The 16881-nt window shown below is 39.5% G+C and overlaps 1 protein-coding gene and 1 long non-coding RNA gene across 6 annotated transcripts; one reads left to right on the top strand and one right to left on the bottom strand.

The window, feature by feature from the left end:
• LOC109829530 lies at positions 2828–3990 on the bottom strand. Its single transcript, XM_020396617.1, has 2 exons — positions 3683–3990; positions 2828–3482 (listed from the first exon to the last, which is right to left on the bottom strand). Exons 1-2 carry the CDS (start codon positions 3988–3990, stop codon positions 2828–2830), a joined length of 963 nt encoding a protein of 320 aa, XP_020252206.1.
• LOC109829767 lies at positions 4489–16875 on the top strand. Of its 5 annotated transcripts, none has more exons than XR_002244132.1 (6): positions 4489–4694; positions 9788–9847; positions 12007–12090; positions 15074–15353; positions 15511–15715; positions 16486–16875. It is a non-coding gene; the product is annotated as an uncharacterized LOC109829767 (long non-coding RNA). The 5 variants fall into 5 exon arrangements; XR_002244133.1 differs by having other exon boundaries at positions 12007–13745; positions 15517–15715; XR_002244130.1 differs by having other exon boundaries at positions 12007–13745.

Raw genomic sequence — 16881 nt, 5'->3', positions numbered from 1 at the left:
AATATCACATATAAGGTCTATATGTCACATATAATGTCCAGATATCACATATTTGGTCTAAATATCACATATAAGGTCTAAATGTCGAATAGTATATTGACATGTCACATTTACAGTTGGTCATATCACCTTCATTTGGTACCTAAAAATGTTGGTTAAATCACAAATAACTTGTTAAATAATGAATATCTAAATATCACATGTAATACTCAAACGTCACAAATAAGGTCCAAATATCACATAGAAGGTCCAAATATCACATATAAGGTCTAAAGGTCACATATAAGATCCATATGTCACATGGAATGTCCATATGTCACATATAAGGTATATATGTCACACAGAAGGTCTAAATGTCACGTACAAGGTCCAAATATCACATATAAGGTCTAAGTGTCACATGTTATGTCCAAACGTCACATATAAGGTCCAGATATCACATATAAGGTCTAAACGTCACATATAAGGACTAATTGTCACATATAAGGTCCAAATATCACATATAAGGTCTATATGTCACATATAATGTCCAGATATCACATATTTGGTCTAAATATCACATATAAGGTCTAAATGTCGAATAGTATATTGACATGTCACATTTACAGTTGGTCATATCACCTTCATTTGGTACCTAAAAATGTTGGTTAAATCACAAATAACTTGTTAAATAATGAATATCTAAATATCACATGTAATACTCAAACGTCACAAATAAGGTCCAAATATCACATAGAAGGTCCAAATATCACATATAAGGTCTAAAGGTCACATATAAGATCCATATGTCACATGGAATGTCCATATGTCACATATAAGGTATATATGTCACACAGAAGGTCTAAATGTCACGTACAAGGTCCAAATATCACATATAAGGTCTAAGTGTCACATGTTATGTCCAAACGTCACATATAAGGTCCAGATATCACATATAAGGTCTAAACGTCACATATAAGGACTAATTGTCACATATAAGGTCCAAATATCACATATAAGGTCTATATGTCACATATAATGTCCAGATATCACATATTTGGTCTAAATATCACATATAAGGTCTAAATGTCGAATAGTATATTGACATGTCACATTTACAGTTGGTCATATCACCTTCATTTGGTACCTAAAAATGTTGGTTAAATCACAAATAACTTGTTAAATAATGAATATCTAAATATCACATGTAATACTCAAACGTCACAAATAAGGTCCAAATATCACATAGAAGGTCCAAATATCACATATAAGGTCTAAAGGTCACATATAAGATCCATATGTCACATGGAATGTCCATATGTCACATATAAGGTATATATGTCACACAGAAGGTCTAAATGTCACGTACAAGGTCCAAATATCACATATAAGGTCTAAGTGTCACATGTTATGTCCAAACGTCACATATAAGGTCCAGATATCACATATAAGGTCTAAACGTCACATATAAGGACTAATTGTCACATATAAGGTCCAAATATCACATATAAGGTCTATATGTCACATATAATGTCCAGATATCACATATTTGGTCTAAATATCACATATAAGGTCTAAATGTCGAATAGTATATTGACATGTCACATTTACAGTTGGTCATATCACCTTCATTTGGTACCTAAAAATGTTGGTTAAATCACAAATAACTTGTTAAATAATGAATATCTAAATATCACATGTAATACTCAAACGTCACAAATAAGTCCAAATATCACATGGAAGGTCCAAATATCACATATAAGGTCTAAAGGTCACATATAAGATCCATATGTCACATGGAATGTCCATATGTCACATATAAGGTATATATGTCACACAGAAGGTCTAAATGTCACGTACAAGGTCCAAATATCACATATAAGGTCTAAGTGTCACATGTTATGTCCAAACGTCACATATAAGGTCCAGATATCACATATAAGGTCTAAACGTCACATATAAGGACTAATTGTCACATATAAGGTCCAAATATCACATATAAGGTCTATATGTCACATATAATGTCCAGATATCACATATTTGGTCTAAATATCACATATAAGGTCTAAATGTCGAATAGTATATTGACATGTCACATTTACAGTTGGTCATATCACCTTCATTTGGTACCTAAAAATGTTGGTTAAATCACAAATAACTTGTTAAATGATGAACAATATCTAAATATCACATGTAATACTCAAATGTCACACATTAGGTACACATATCACATGTAAGGTCTAAATATCACAAATAAGGTCTCAATGTCACATTTAAGGTCCATAAGTCACATATAAGGTCTAAATGTCACATATAAGGTCCATAAGTCACGTATAAGGTCTAAATGTCACATATAAGGTCCAAATATCACATATAAGGTCTATATGTCACATATAATGTCCAGATATCACATATTTGGTCTAAATATCACATGTAAGGTCTAAATGTCGAATAGTATATTGACATGTCACATTTACAGTTGGTCATATCACCTTCATTTGGTACCTAAAAATGTTGGTTAAATCACAAATAACTTGTTAAATGATGAACAATATCTAAATATCACATGTAATACTCAAATGTCACACATAATGTACAAATATCACATGTAAGGTCTAAATATCACAAATAAGGTCTCAATGTCACATTTAAGGTCCATAAGTCACATATAAGGTCTAAATGTCACATATAAGGTCTAAATGTCATATATAAGGTCCAAATATCACATATAAGGTCTAAATATCACATATAAGGTCTAAATGTCACATATAAGGTCTAAATGTCACATAGAATTTTGACATGTCATATTTACAGTTAAGTGTGATAGATATACGTTCTAAAGGAGACATCAACAATTCGCTTGGACTAACCAGGATAGTAAATCATATGAATGCCTTGCGCAACCAAATATTTGGTCTTTTGCCGTCTCCTTAGCACGCCAAGCTTTAGAATAATTAACTCTTAATCCATATTGAGAGTGCAATTCCTTTCTAATGTCAGTTGGGGTAATATATGGACGCCTCTTCATAATTGATTGTAGCATACTCGCAATCCACCTTCTTGATGCTCTGAAGTGACCAGCTGTGCTGTTATGTTGTCCGCATGTATGTTGAGGAACAAATTTTTTTATAGCAAAGGTTGACACATTCCTCAATGGTGAAGCGAAAAGCAACCACGGGCATTTTGTTTCTTTTCTGAACATGCAACTAGCACGAATACGTTTTGGCTCATTGTTAACATAATTAAAAGCAAACTTCTTAGCTATAGAGTAGTATATAAGAGCCATTCTAACTTCTTTTGCACTTTCAAATTGCTGCCCTTTTCCAGTAATTGCCTCGTGCCACCATGCTGGGATCCGTGACGAGTCACTTACTACATCGTTCATCATCCACACATGCTCTCCTTGAGGGTTGTCGTTTGGGATCCTCTCTGATTCCTCGATTGTGATCCTCTCATAAGGTTCCTCGATATGCTCTGATGACTGTGTGCTAACATTAGGAACACTGCAGGTTGAAAGATAAGGTCACAAGTAAGTCACGTGTGATACTTACCAGTAAAGTCACATATAAGACCTAAGTATCACAAATAAAGTCCATATGTCACAAATAAAGTCAACTTGTCACGTTGGATGTCTTCAGGTCACATATATAACGTAATATGTCACGTGTATCCAGAACCTGAAAATATATTTTTGAATACTTACCTAAGCTCCGTTTCTGTCCCTATGGCATGAGTGGGTCCTTCATCTCTTTTAGTAACAGTCATGGTTACTGTATTTAACCCCATTGAACGATGATAATCTATCATGTTGAGAATATCTTCATCTTTTGAAAGCTCAAATGAGACATTGGGAAACTTCTCGATAGAGTAACTTATCAACAAACTTTCGTACGATTCTCTAAAATTCTCTGCAACGATCATCTTCAATTCAGCAAATATTGTTGTCGAATTGACTTTAATGAGGGTTGCATTACTGTTAAATGAAATAACACACATTAAGGAATCTTCCATTGTGGTTGTTGAAGAAGTTAAGAGGAAAAAGTTAAGAATATAAATGGTTGTTGAAGGTCTTAGTAGTAGATCTAAAGAGGGAAGAGTATATATTACATTGAAATGAGGCATGAACAATTTTGGAGGGAACTTAGTATATTTTTCCCTCCATTTTTCCCTTTTCCCTCCATAAAACCTCTCTCTAGCTAGAAACGGAAGTGACTTCAAATCTGACTTCCGATTTGATGGGTTGCTTTGCTGGCCAACAAGATAAAAAAACTCACCTGGTATTCCCAAAATCGGAGGAGTACAAAGGGTAAAAAGGGCAATTGGCAAAAATACACTATAAAGTATATATACAATCTTGGGTTTGGGGTGTAAAAGCATTACAACTTGGGTCAAGGTGCCCCCAAGTGGTTGACTTTAGTTGGAGGGTGGGGATGAATGGGCCAAATTAAGTTGGTTCCCCCAAGCAATTTTCCCTTTTTTTTTTTATGAAATCTATGGACCCTACAAAGATGTGATGCCCTAGGCGCCAGCTGACTTTGAAAAACCCCAGCTTCACCCTTTAGTTTTCAGCTTTGAACCTAAATTTGCCCGCCGGGGATCCTTTTCCCCTTCAGCATTTTCCCTTTAATAAGAGGTAGAGACGATGGGATCGTTGTCTCCAGCGACGCCAGGGTGAGAAATCCTTATCGTCCGCTTCGTTCGCCGACGGCCTCGAGGTCAGCATTTTTTTATTTTTTTTTGGTTATTGGAGGAATTTATCTATCCTTTTCCATTGTCATTGCGAATCTGTATTCTTGAGGGCTCCCGTGTAGAAGCCCCTGACTCCAGTGGATTCCGCCGATGAATAACTATGGTGTTAGGATGAACTGACTGACATTGACAATTAGGCATAGCTGATTCTTGGTTTTATTTTTGGGAAAAATGCTTCCAGCCCCCAAAACACAAGAAAAAACGCTTCCCACCCCCAAGACTTTTTCAACGCCCTCAAAACCCCCAAATTCGTAATAACTATGCACTGAGCCCCCAAAACACAAAGCCCAAGAATTTTACACAACTAAAGACTATAATACCCTTTATCTCTCTTATGGGCATTGATTACCTCCTCCCCCCTCCAGTGCTTCTCCCTGATGTCCCTATCCCCGACCGTCGTCGTCCCCTGCGGCGTCCGCGAGCTCAAGTCCGACGAGCGCGGGCTCTACCTCATCCACCTCCTCCCTCCTCACCGCGCCAACCACATCGCCGCCGGCTCCCTCGACCACGCCAACGGCTGCCTCGGCGAGATCGCTGACGGCGAGGTCGCGGAGCTCGCCGGAGATCTCGTTGGAGGCGAGAGAAAGGACCCTGAGCTCGGCGGAGGAGGGATCGAGAGGGGATTTTGGTTTTGGTCCTAACTGTTTAAAGGTTTGACCAAATGGGTATTTAAGACGATCCTAACTGTTTAAAGGTTTGATCGTTCAATTTGTGGACCTCTCGTTCATGGAACGAATCGAGAGGGGATTTTGGCTTCGGTCCTAACTGTTTAAAGGTTTGACCAAATGGGTTTTGTGAGGGAAGATTGATCTAACGAAGTGATCGAATCTCATCTCAGCAAAAGAGTGTTCGAAAATCATAATAGGAGCTTAGTATTTATCATTCTGTCCATAATAATCGGGTTATCCCTAAGAATATTATATTTAACATTCTTCCAGGAACTTCCCATTACATGAATTATCGACCCCCAGCTTTCTTTGTAAAACTGGGTATAACGAGGAGTACGTTAACCTCAGTCATATGTTCGGGTTATCCTTAAGAATATAGGATTCTCCAGGAACTTCCCGTTAAGGAAAGGAAATAGTTTAGACTCATATACCTTTTGGAGTATCGAGGAGCAGTTTATACTCGTATACTTTTCGGAGTGAGGGGAAACAGTTTATACTCGTGTACCCAATGGAGTTGGGGAAAACAGTTTATACTCGTGTATCCGATGGAGTAATATGGTCGTCTTTACTCGACTTCTTTGGCCGTTATGACGCCGGAGTCAATTAAGGCTTGGATTTTGTTTTTGAGTCCAAAGCAAATTTCGGTGGGATGAAGAATCCTTCTGTGGTACGCACAGTAATTTGGATCCGTAATCATCTTAGCTCCATCCTGATCTTTAATAGGTGGTAGCTCGATTTTGTCATTAGCGAGGAGGTATTCCAATATGGCTGGAGCTTCATCCTCTTCGAATGAATATTCTTTTTGAAACTTCGGATCGAAAGTTGCGTTCCCAATGATTGCAGATGTCATTTGTTGGCCTTTCTCAGCTTCCTTTCTTTTAAGAAAGTGTTCAGCTTGTTCGCCACGAAATTTTAACTCCTTCCAAGTTGTGGACGGCTCAACCCCCAAAGCTTCCAAGACATCGATGGAGAGGTTATTGTGGCATGTTTGCAGGATGAACTCCTCTGTAATAGGATCTCTGCAATTCATCGCCATGTTACGGAAACGCTTGACAAAATTGTCGACTGACTCTCCGTCTTTTTGCTTCTCATCCAAAAGGATTCCGATTGACACTTCGGTGTCATCATCGAAGAAGTTGCTGAGGAACAAACTTTCCATGTCATCCCAGCAATTGATGCTCCCTGGCTTGAGCCGTCGGTACCAATCGAAGGCGGGCCCACGAAGGGTGCCAACGAATGACCGGATCATTAAGGCCTCGTTTCCAGAGATTATGCCCAAATGAGACTTGAAATAAATCAAGTGTTGAATCGGCGAACTCTTCCCTTCAAACGGTGTGAAGTTAATCAGATTGAATTTGGTCGGGTATGGTATTGAATCCCATTCCCTCGGATAAGGACATGGAATACCCGTCTTCTTAACTTCTTGAGCCGTCATCAAAGCATTGATTTTGTCTTCAAGTTTTTGCATTTTCCCGTCATCGTCTTCATTTCTTTCTGAATGATGTCGAGTAAAGATAATTGGACCACCCCCAGTGAGAGGTGCTATTGAACCACCCCCAATATCGTTATTGGGAGGATCCGTTAAACCACCCCCAGCGTTATTGCCATTGGGAGGTGTATCAGCCATAATGACTTCATCCACCTCTGGATCACTGTCATCTACAACATTCCGAGTGTGGTGGCTGGATTCAAATCGCTGATTGGACTCAGGAGGTTGAGGCTGTTGAGTTAACAGTTCTCTCATTTGTTGGATAGCCAACTTCATTTCTGTCTTCACTTCAGCTCTAATTTCTTCACGTTGTTTGGCTAGAGCTTCCTGAAGTATTTGAGTGAACTGATCAGCAGTGATTGTGAATACTTCTCTGATTTGTCCTGTGCTAGACATTGTATCATCAGAAGCGATTGCAGAATAAGTGTCCGAGAATTCATCCTCCGAGGACATTCCTTCTTGCATTCTCTTGTAGTCTCTGCGTCTGATAGCTCCTAATTGGAGTCGAGACATCCTTTGAGCAATTCTTGGATTGACTTTTCCTTTCGGGGAAAAGTCGGGATTTGAGTCACTTGAATGCTGTTTAGACTTTCTTCTATCAGCTACGTTGATGGTGACTTCAGGGAATTCATCATTTTGGGCAGCTGATTTTCTTTTGCGGAAATGTCTCAGCTTAGGCTTTGATAATGCAGAGACTTTTCGTGGGATGATTTCTCGTTTGAAACAGTCACATTCTGATAATGCTGTTTTGACGAGTCGTGCACAGGAACAACGAGAGTTTATCTCTCGAATAACTCTCTTTCGAAAATTATTCACAACTTCAACTTGATAATACGATTCATCGGTATGATTGCCAAAAAATCGTATCGTCTGTTGGTATGATCTCCCAGGTATGACGATATCATTTGGTGAATGCGTCTTCTTCTGGGGGTATAAAACCTTGTTGGCATTCTCAGGACAATTTATTTTTGTCTTTAAGCGATCCAAGGTTATGTCGGGAGTCGCACGTTTAGAACCACCCCCTTGTGGGTATGGAGTCTTAACGGGCTCCGAATGCTGATTTTGCATAAGTCCAGACTTCAGAATCCAAACTTGGCGGAGTTTTGGTGATTCTTTGGTCACCGTTTCCTTCCTCCTTTCTCGTCTTTGTTGTAAGAGAGCACGGGCATGAACAACGTTTGCACGACGTTTTTGTATACGTTCTTGGAGGGTCGAACGAGCCCTTTTGATGAGTGTCCATTCCTCCGTTGTGAATTGTGCAGAAACGTGAGTAGTTCGTCGTTGCGTTGAACGAACCACTTGTTGTTTCCTCGACTCTAAGTCCGCATAATAACGAACTCCGTCGGTTTGTTCAAATGCCTTAGCTATTTGACGAGCAAGACGCTGACGCTGTCTCTGACGAGCTCTTTTCGTCAATGTCGTCGGGCTTTGATTCGATGACTCTTCAATTAGATAAGAGCCATTTTGAGCAGAGGTGTTGCGAGTGAAATTCTCAGCAACAATCAAGCGAGAGTCTTCATTTTGTGCCTTCTTTGGCATGTAAGTCTTCCTCAATTGTGAGATCCTCTTATACTTGCGAGACAATGAAGATCTTGAAGAGGATGATGAGAGATATTCCTCAAACTTGGTTTGGTCGAATTCGTATTCGACCATGGATTCAACTGGAATCTTGATCGGCTGCGACACGACGGTCTCGGCAGCGAGACCGTTGGCTCCCACTGTGGTCGCCAGCTTGTTTGCGTCAAAAGTTGGTTTTGTTATGGAATTCATTATATCTTCGGTCGATTACAATAAATTCAAAAGAGATAGTCTTTTTATAAGACTTCTTTTACACAACAAAAGGAAAATTACAACTCTTGAGAAACAAACGCAGGATCGTTGTTTGGATCGCTGCTTGCGTGGGATCTTTGCCTGTGCCGGGAGCGCTTTGACTCGTGGACCACCAAATCACAGATTCTGATTGAACCGTGAGGGGTTTAATGATTCTTCCTTCGTTTATCGAAGTAAGAATTTGAAGCGAATATCTTATCGATGTAAGATGTTCACTCTTCTAAAGATCAAGTCTGAGCTTAGATCTCTAGGACTCGCCAAAAGCTTCTTGAGGATGTTTGTGAAGAAGAAAGACTCTCTCTCTTGCTCTAATTCACCAAAACTCAAGGCTCTCTGCTCTAATCTGCTCTGGAAATGCTCCGCCCCTGTCAATGATGGCCATAGGGGGGTATTTATAGCCTCCTTGGACGATAACTGAAGAAATAGCCGATCAGCAACTAGCCCTTTAGGCGCGGCAGTTGATGCTGTCGCGGCTAAAGGGCGCGACAGTCGACACTGTCGCGGCCAAAGAGCGCGGCAGTCGACACTGCCGCGGCTAAAGGGGGAGTTACACCCACGTTCATACGTGTTTGAAACTGTTCTCCCACGACCTTTAACCACCTTCTTCGTGGTTTAACTGCCTGTCCATGTCAGCACACGTTCTATCTCTGATACGCCGCCACGTGGACTTCAAAAAATCATCGTATAACTGCCTTGGAACCGCCACAGCATTCCTCTAAAATAGCCGCGGCACTCTATGTTGCAGCGCCTTAGCCGCGACACTCCATTCCGTCGCGCCTTAACCGCGGTACTGCATGCTGTCGCGCCTTAGCCGCGGCACTGCATGCTGTCGCGCCTTAGCCGCGTCAATATACGCTGCCGCGCCACCATGTGTTGCCTGATGATTTGTAAATTGTTCTTCTATGTTATCTTGAGTGGTGTTTGAACGTCTGTAAGCATTTTTTGACGCCTACAGTAAGGATATAATTATTTCATCACCTATTATGTTACCTAGATCGAGTTGTTTTCCGATTGCATTTAGTATATCACATGCTAATTTATATGGTCTTCTCTTTGATGTTTTGACTTGCAGAGCTGTCTGCCATCTTGTTTCTTTTTTCATGGAGAAAATGTTGCGAAGATCACAACAAGGGTACTCCCTTATCTTTGGTCTTTGATATGCCATACTGTATGCAGTTTTGAGTTTTCTATTTATATTATGAAGACAAATAATACTACTTTCACATATAATATATTTCCATGATTTTATAGCTTTAAATTCGTCAATTACCCTTAGAGGAGAACTTTTCCATTTTGTAGTGTAATTGATTACCGATCTCCTCCTTCCTGCTGCTTATATATCTGTCTTTGATCCATTCGTTACATAAACTTTTAATCTGTTCCCAACATGCCATGCTGCAATTTTTATAAACATTGCTCTGTGCTACATGAAATTTGTGTCTCAAGCGTTAGAAAAGTGTTTTTCTTAATTGCATTGGGAAAAGCATGTTATGGAATTGAAAGGGGTTTGCACAATCATGATTCATGACGAATTAGACAGAGTAGACCCTTTGTATTATAGTTCCTTGTGTTTTCCTCCTGTTGCTGTTGTCTAGAAGTCAGGGACGCCTTGTTAGAATTAATATAAAACTATAATCCTTTATCCTCACCATAACTTCGAAGTTTTGGTGTAATGGTTAGAGGAACTAAACTTAAGATGGTATCAGAGCAACCCAGGTTCAAATCCCACCGGCCACGAATTAAATGTGGATTTTCTAAAAATTGACACCACTACGTGAGTCCAGGTTTCGACCCATAAAAAAGGGCGCTCGACCTGCGGGGGCATGTTAGAATTAATATAAAACTATAATCCTTGATCCTCACCATAACTTCGAAGTTTTGGTGTAATGGTTAGAGGAACTAAACTTAAGACGCCTTCACCCATTAGTTTACAAACCAGGTTATGCTGCATTTGTGCAAGATATATAAACTAAAAAGGTTTATATGTTAAATCACTTATCTTGTTTATGATATTATAAAAGCCCACAAGGTACAGGTTTTTCCCCTTCTTATTCCCTTTATAAATACATATGTATTAGGAACGTGAAGATGTACAAGGGGAGCAGGCTGAATCAAACGTGGACTTCCTATCCACCAAAGCAATTTCTTTGCTTTTGCAACAACCACCAGTTTCTTTCTCATGTTAACTTGTTAGTATCAAGAAATAGATCATATAGCTGATATCAATCATGTTGGTAAAGGTATGAAAGCAATTTTTCCTGAAACAATACGCGGGTGAACTTCTTATTTGGTTGTTATTGAAGTATAAATATTTCATGATTCTAAGCAGATGCCCCTTGCCACTCCAAGATGTAATTAATCTGTTATCTACTGGATGATTTTATAAGCTTGTTTAGTAGTTATACACTTGACAACTGAAGAGGTGATAGTGAAAGAAAGTAACAGTGTAGGAGAGAGATATTTTTGCGGCGTATCAAAAACATTTACTTTCAGGCTTAAAGGCTTCTCAATGCTTTCACCTCTCATACTGAACTAAACAACTTTCCAAAATGCGAAATCATGTGGAAGAAGTGGGATAGGGTATCAGAAATTCCCCCTCCTGATCTCTAAGGGCATGTTTGATTCCATGTGGTTCCATGTTTGGTTACCCATTTTTAGATCCCCAAGAGCAATCGGGAATGCATTTGAGGATCCAAAATGCGTAGTTAGTATCACACTTAAAATGACCACAGGACCAACTAGCAAACCTTGTCCACCTTACTCTTCTTTCAAAGAGGAACTTGGTGTATTGGTAGTGAAATTGCTTGTATTAAGAGAGGAGGGGACACTTTAGAAGACTTTTCCTAATTTTAAGAGATGGGTTGGGAGTTATCAACTTTACGTTCTTCTTGTAAGAATGAATCCACATCCTTCTGAAATAAACGCAACCCCTGAATTGAGTGCCAGCATTTTTTTGGAAGGTGAAACTGATATAATGTGCATTGGCTTATGAATGTAATACATGGAATTATCCAGCTATTCTCCTTCTCCTTCATTTCTTTATCCATTAGTAAGGCTTTGTAGTCATGCTTTAGTTGGAGAAGAAAATAAAGTAATAAGAAATTGGCTAGAAATTTGAAAATTTTTCCACCGCCTCAACATACACAAAAAACTTTTTTCCCCTTCTTATTGTGAATAAGACCTTTTAGTCACATTTTTTTCTGAAGGCAATGAACGTTGCAGTTTCGACTTTCAAGTAGGCAGGTGTATTAACCTTGGTCTCCTGATGAATTTTTTTTTTTAATAATGAAGGCCATAGCCCATCCTGCTTTACCACTGAGTCAAGCCTTAGTCGCGTCCAATGCACTGTTGATCCCAGTGGTTTCTTCTACCTCTGTAAGTGTCCGCACTGCAACTTGGGCAATTCCAAGCCTTATGGTTCAGTTACTAGGTTAACTTATGCCAATTTCTTGTTGTTGTGCGGTAAGTTTTTCTGTTCTTTTGATGGCTCTAAGAAGATACAAGGCAAATTCTTGTGATGAGACTGTATTTTGATTGTTATAGATAGGTCACTAGTAGAGTACTATGTTTCAACTTTTGCCTTGTATAGACTGCATAAATAATAATTCTTGCGCACCGTTCGCTTTCAGATGAATATGTTGATTAAGTTTGCTTAACAACATCCATTTAAGCAGAACTTAGCATAGACCATCATCTTAGGGTCTCATCAATCAGGTACTTGTTATGACTGTAACTTTACTGACATTTCCTGTCTGATTGTCTGTATCTCCTTCATTAGCATATTTGTCCACACTTTTGGACGGAGAATCTCATCTGTTATTGCCAAGGATCTTTCTGTACAGAGGTCCAAATCCAACCTTTGGTTTTCTTTCGCCTCGAAGTGATTCTGCTTTTCTGAACACCAAAACTGTCAGCAGTGGCAAGCCTTGATTTTGCTGATCAACCATGTTTGTTTCGCCTTGCCCCTCTTTTAAGGTCGTTTATGATGCATATTCAATTTATACACCGACGCCATTCTCTTGGTGCTCATTATGTACTTTTACTTCTGCTTCTATGTGACACCCTTTACTGGGGAGGTATTTATTTCCTACCCCATCTGTAACTTGGGTTGTTCTTCGGTTAGGACCATCACATTATTAGGCCTGGGTACAGCATGTGCTACATTGGACTGATATTTCTACTGCTCAGACACAACTTAACATCGCAATGAAGCTTGTAAGAATTATTGTAAGGATATAAATTGACGGACACCTATGACCTATCCCGTATGAGAGCACATGGTTCTCTTACCTCTCTAGTGTCTGCTGTTCACACTGGTGAAGAGCTGGGACCTCTGTGTTTCTCTGCGTGGTTCAGGGAAATCAAACCGGCGTCCTCACTTTCAGAAATGACGACAACGTATACAGCAGCTAGCTGACTTGGCGTGATCATGTGGTCCCCACCCCTTAGATATTTTTCCTCCCCCCATGCTTTCACCTCTTCTGATCAAGTGACTCCTCGTTTATTTAGAGGAAGTAGTTTGGTTCGAAGGTCTAATTGAACAAAGATATATTCTCGACTTTGACCTATTAGAATGGATCCTCCAGTCTGAATATCCTGCGATCCGAGGGATAAGATCAACCACCAAGAGAGTAGGATTTGTCCGTCCTTGTCAGGAATACCAGATGCTAATAAATTCTTAGCCCGGGTTGGCTGTGAAAGATGCGAATCCGTGTCCTACTAGCCCACTTGTTTGTTCAGAGAGTGGAAAATACCCGAGGTAAAGATAACGCAGAAGCGATGGAGAATTGCTGAGATTGAAAGACGAAGGGAGTGAAGAGATCAGCGGGCGTGGATCAGGGGATAAGGATGTTGGTGTGGCTTAAGCCCGCGTTTGCGCTATTTGCTGAAACTGAGTATCTATATTGGGGTGTAGTGAATTCTCTCCTCCCATTTCCTGGGCTGAAAACAAGCCTGGGACCACGATATTCCAGTTGTACGTTTACTTGCATTTCGCCGTCACAGAAAAGAATTTAGTGACCCGAAAGAGAGTACGCTTTCAAATTTTCTTTTGATATTTCTCTTTCAATTCCTTTCAATAATCAAATGGAGATGCATGTCAGTTGCCTGATGATTCTCTGTTTATTTTTCCACTCTAAGCATGTTGAGCACTAAGGTTACACATTAGGTACGGTCTTATGGTTCTTCTCACTTATTTAGTACTGGTGATATTTTCTATTAGCTCAGCAGCTTCGAGGCATGGAATAAGGGGGTATTTTTATTTTGACAAAAGGTGGATTAGAACATTAGTTTGTCCCTTCATTTTGTAAGCTAATTAATGCCGCGGGGCACGATAATAAGATTACAAATAGAGAAAAGCATACGCAGTATGTTTAAGAAGAAAACATTTGTTATTAAGAAATAGTTGGCGTTTGGTATCTAGAAATAGACTGCAAGCGTTACATTGTTTAAAAAAACAAAAAAACTTAGTGAATCATTAGAGATTATGAAGGGGGAAAACCAACCAAGCCTACGTCTACTGCCACCACCATCACATTTCGTGTCTTCTCTTCATTTTGGTTTGTTTGGATAACAAAATCACAAACCAAGCTTATTCAAAAAAATAATAATTAATAAGATATATATATACAAATAAGCTCATTTGTAATCTCTAAAATTGGTCTGTCTTGTTACAATTACAGTTCTTTTATGAAAATGACATTTTTATTATTGCAGCAATTTTTCACTGGTGAAAAATGAAAGAGTTTGGGGAGCTGGGTTGGGAGCATTTCCCCCTTTAAATGAAAATAAATATATACACACTCATCACCGGGGCAAAGCTACATGTATACGCCAACCTTTTGGTGATGTAAAAGGGGATTGTCTTCTAGAGCATCTCCAAGAGACTCCCTATCTCATGTCCTTGAGTAAATTTAGGGAGTATGAGGGGAAATTTTGGCTCCAACAAGCTCCTTATAATGAAGACTAAATATAGGGCTTATGATTTGGTATTCCAAATCAAAGACAAGAAATGACTCCTTATATTTAATCTCAACATAAGAAGCATTATTGGAGCGATTTTTTTCCCCTTTTACTCCCTATATTTAGTCTAGGACATGAGATAGGGAGCCATTTGGGGAGCATTGTTGGAACACTTGCTCATTGTTTGGCTCCATATTTCCTAGGATGAGAGATTTGCTCCTCAAATATAGGGAAAAACTAAGATCATTGTTGGAGATGCTCCAATGCCCATTGGCTGCTTTCTTTTCTTTCCTTTTCTTCCTGTGGCAATCTGTAGCTTTTTTTAAACAAACTAACGTGAATCGCTCGTCTTGGGCAGCAATAATTTTTTTTTTAACTAGTTGTTGACGGTTGACAGTAGCTCGTTCGATGGCAACACCACCGCACTTTGGCGTTTGCGGCATCCGCTTTCATCTTGATTGAGTAGGAGCCGTTCGTTCGTTCATCCATGAGCTCTACTACACAGCAGATATTTTATCCCTCTCTCGCTTGTCTGGATGCAACCGTACATGTGATGTGCAGACGAACAATATAATGGAAAACGCTTTGACATTTATATAATGAAGTGTATTTTTTAGTCCCCCCCCAGTGTGAGCGGACAAATCACAGGGCAGAAACACTTTGATGTGTTTATACAGGTGCGCCTTTTAGTTCCGCTAGTGAGATGGAATACATTCTCTGAGAGATCTTTAATTTTACATGGAAACGCTTTGATATTTACATATTTTCTAAACTCTAGTCTCCTTTTTATTCATTCAAAATTAAACTGTGTTTCTTTCTATTCTCTGTTCCCAGCTGCAGCCTGAAACATGAGAAATTTATGCGTGATTAAAATTAGCTGGCGAGCTGCATCGCTCTTTTTCCACTGCGTTTGTTGTACGGTGCTCAACGGTGCCACGTGATTCACAGGCCACCCCGCAGAGATATGTTTGGCGGGGGTGCAGTTGAAGACACACAGAAACGGACTGCTCTGTGGCCCCCGCGTGTCATCTATAGTAAGGTATCGATGTTTGGGTCCCAACTTTATGGCTTCTAAAATCATGGCCCACAGAGAATGCTCACTCTGATCAGCCCCTAGGACATGTTTGTTTGCACGGAAGTAATTGTGAAGTAGCGGAAGTAAAAGAAGTAGATGCTACTTCTGCTACTTCCAAGCAAAAAAGTGTGTTTGGTTCTCTGAAAAACTTAATTCCAATACTTCCCTAAATGTTTATGTGGCGCCTACGTGTCATCCTTACTTTCAAAATATTTTTTTAATCCTCAATACTCAGAAGTAGCTCGGAAGTAGTTGAAATACATATTAATTATGACATAAATAAATTTTTTATTAATATTTTCTTTATTAGCTACTTCTAACAACTTTTCATTGATAAAATTACTTTCTAATAATATTTCTAAATGTTATCCAAACAAAAAAAGTAAATGAAGAGGAAGCAGTTCTACTTCTATTACTTTTAAAAATATATGAAACAAACAAAAAAAAATGCTATTTCTACTACTTCCTACTTTATAGCTTTGAAAGTTACTTCTATAACCTACTTCTTATTTCTAATACTTCCATTATTGATCCTAATTAAAAGTCATATAATTTAAGATTTTCTGGACCTATTTTCGCTTTACGGGACATAATAAGGTATTTGATTTTTCCCACCCACTCTTTGTACGAGGGAGAGGCGGCCTTATAAAACAGGCCTCAATGAAGTGAGATTTGGTACTTGCGCACCCAGAGTCCTAATCGTACTTTTTTTCTTTTTCGCCCGCTCATCACAGATTTTATGGATCTCTGAGTTAAAGCTTTAGCTAGCTAGCTTCTTGCTGCTGCTGCTGCGGCTGGTGCACGAGAGAGAGAGATCACAACTGATTCCCGTGAGTGAGCTGGTAACTTCCCTTCTATAATTTTGCTGAGATTGACTTCTTGCATCAACTTAGTCCCGGCTTCGATCTATTTACTCGTGACTCCGATTCCTTTCATATGCGTCAATCTCGTGGGTTTCCGTGACTAATTGGGTATTGACCCAGGGGGGCAGGGCAGGGGGGTAGATTGGGGCTGAAGTGGAGCTGAAATGGGAGTCAAGTTCGCCGGCAACTGCTTGCATTGGTCTCGGCCGTCGCTGCCCCGTTGCTCCTCTTCTCCCCAAACCTTAGCCTCCATCGTCTCCTCCTCCG

This window comes from Asparagus officinalis, chromosome 2, assembly GCF_001876935.1.
Source record: "Asparagus officinalis chromosome 2, Aspof.V1, whole genome shotgun sequence".
Taxonomy (NCBI): domain Eukaryota; kingdom Viridiplantae; phylum Streptophyta; class Magnoliopsida; order Asparagales; family Asparagaceae; genus Asparagus; species Asparagus officinalis.
The sequence above is the reverse complement of the archived record's forward strand: the minus strand, read 5'-3'. Positions and strand labels throughout refer to the sequence as shown.

Bases quoted from the DNA above. Each gene is read 5' to 3' on its own strand.
- LOC109829530 (XM_020396617.1), bottom strand. From the start codon at position 3,990: ATGGAAGATTCCTTAATGTGTGTTATTTCATTTAACAGTAATGCAACC. The intron at 3,483-3,682 runs GTAAGTATTCAA...TTCAACCTGCAG, and splicing joins GGGACAGAAACGGAGCTTAG to TGTTCCTAATGTTAGCACAC.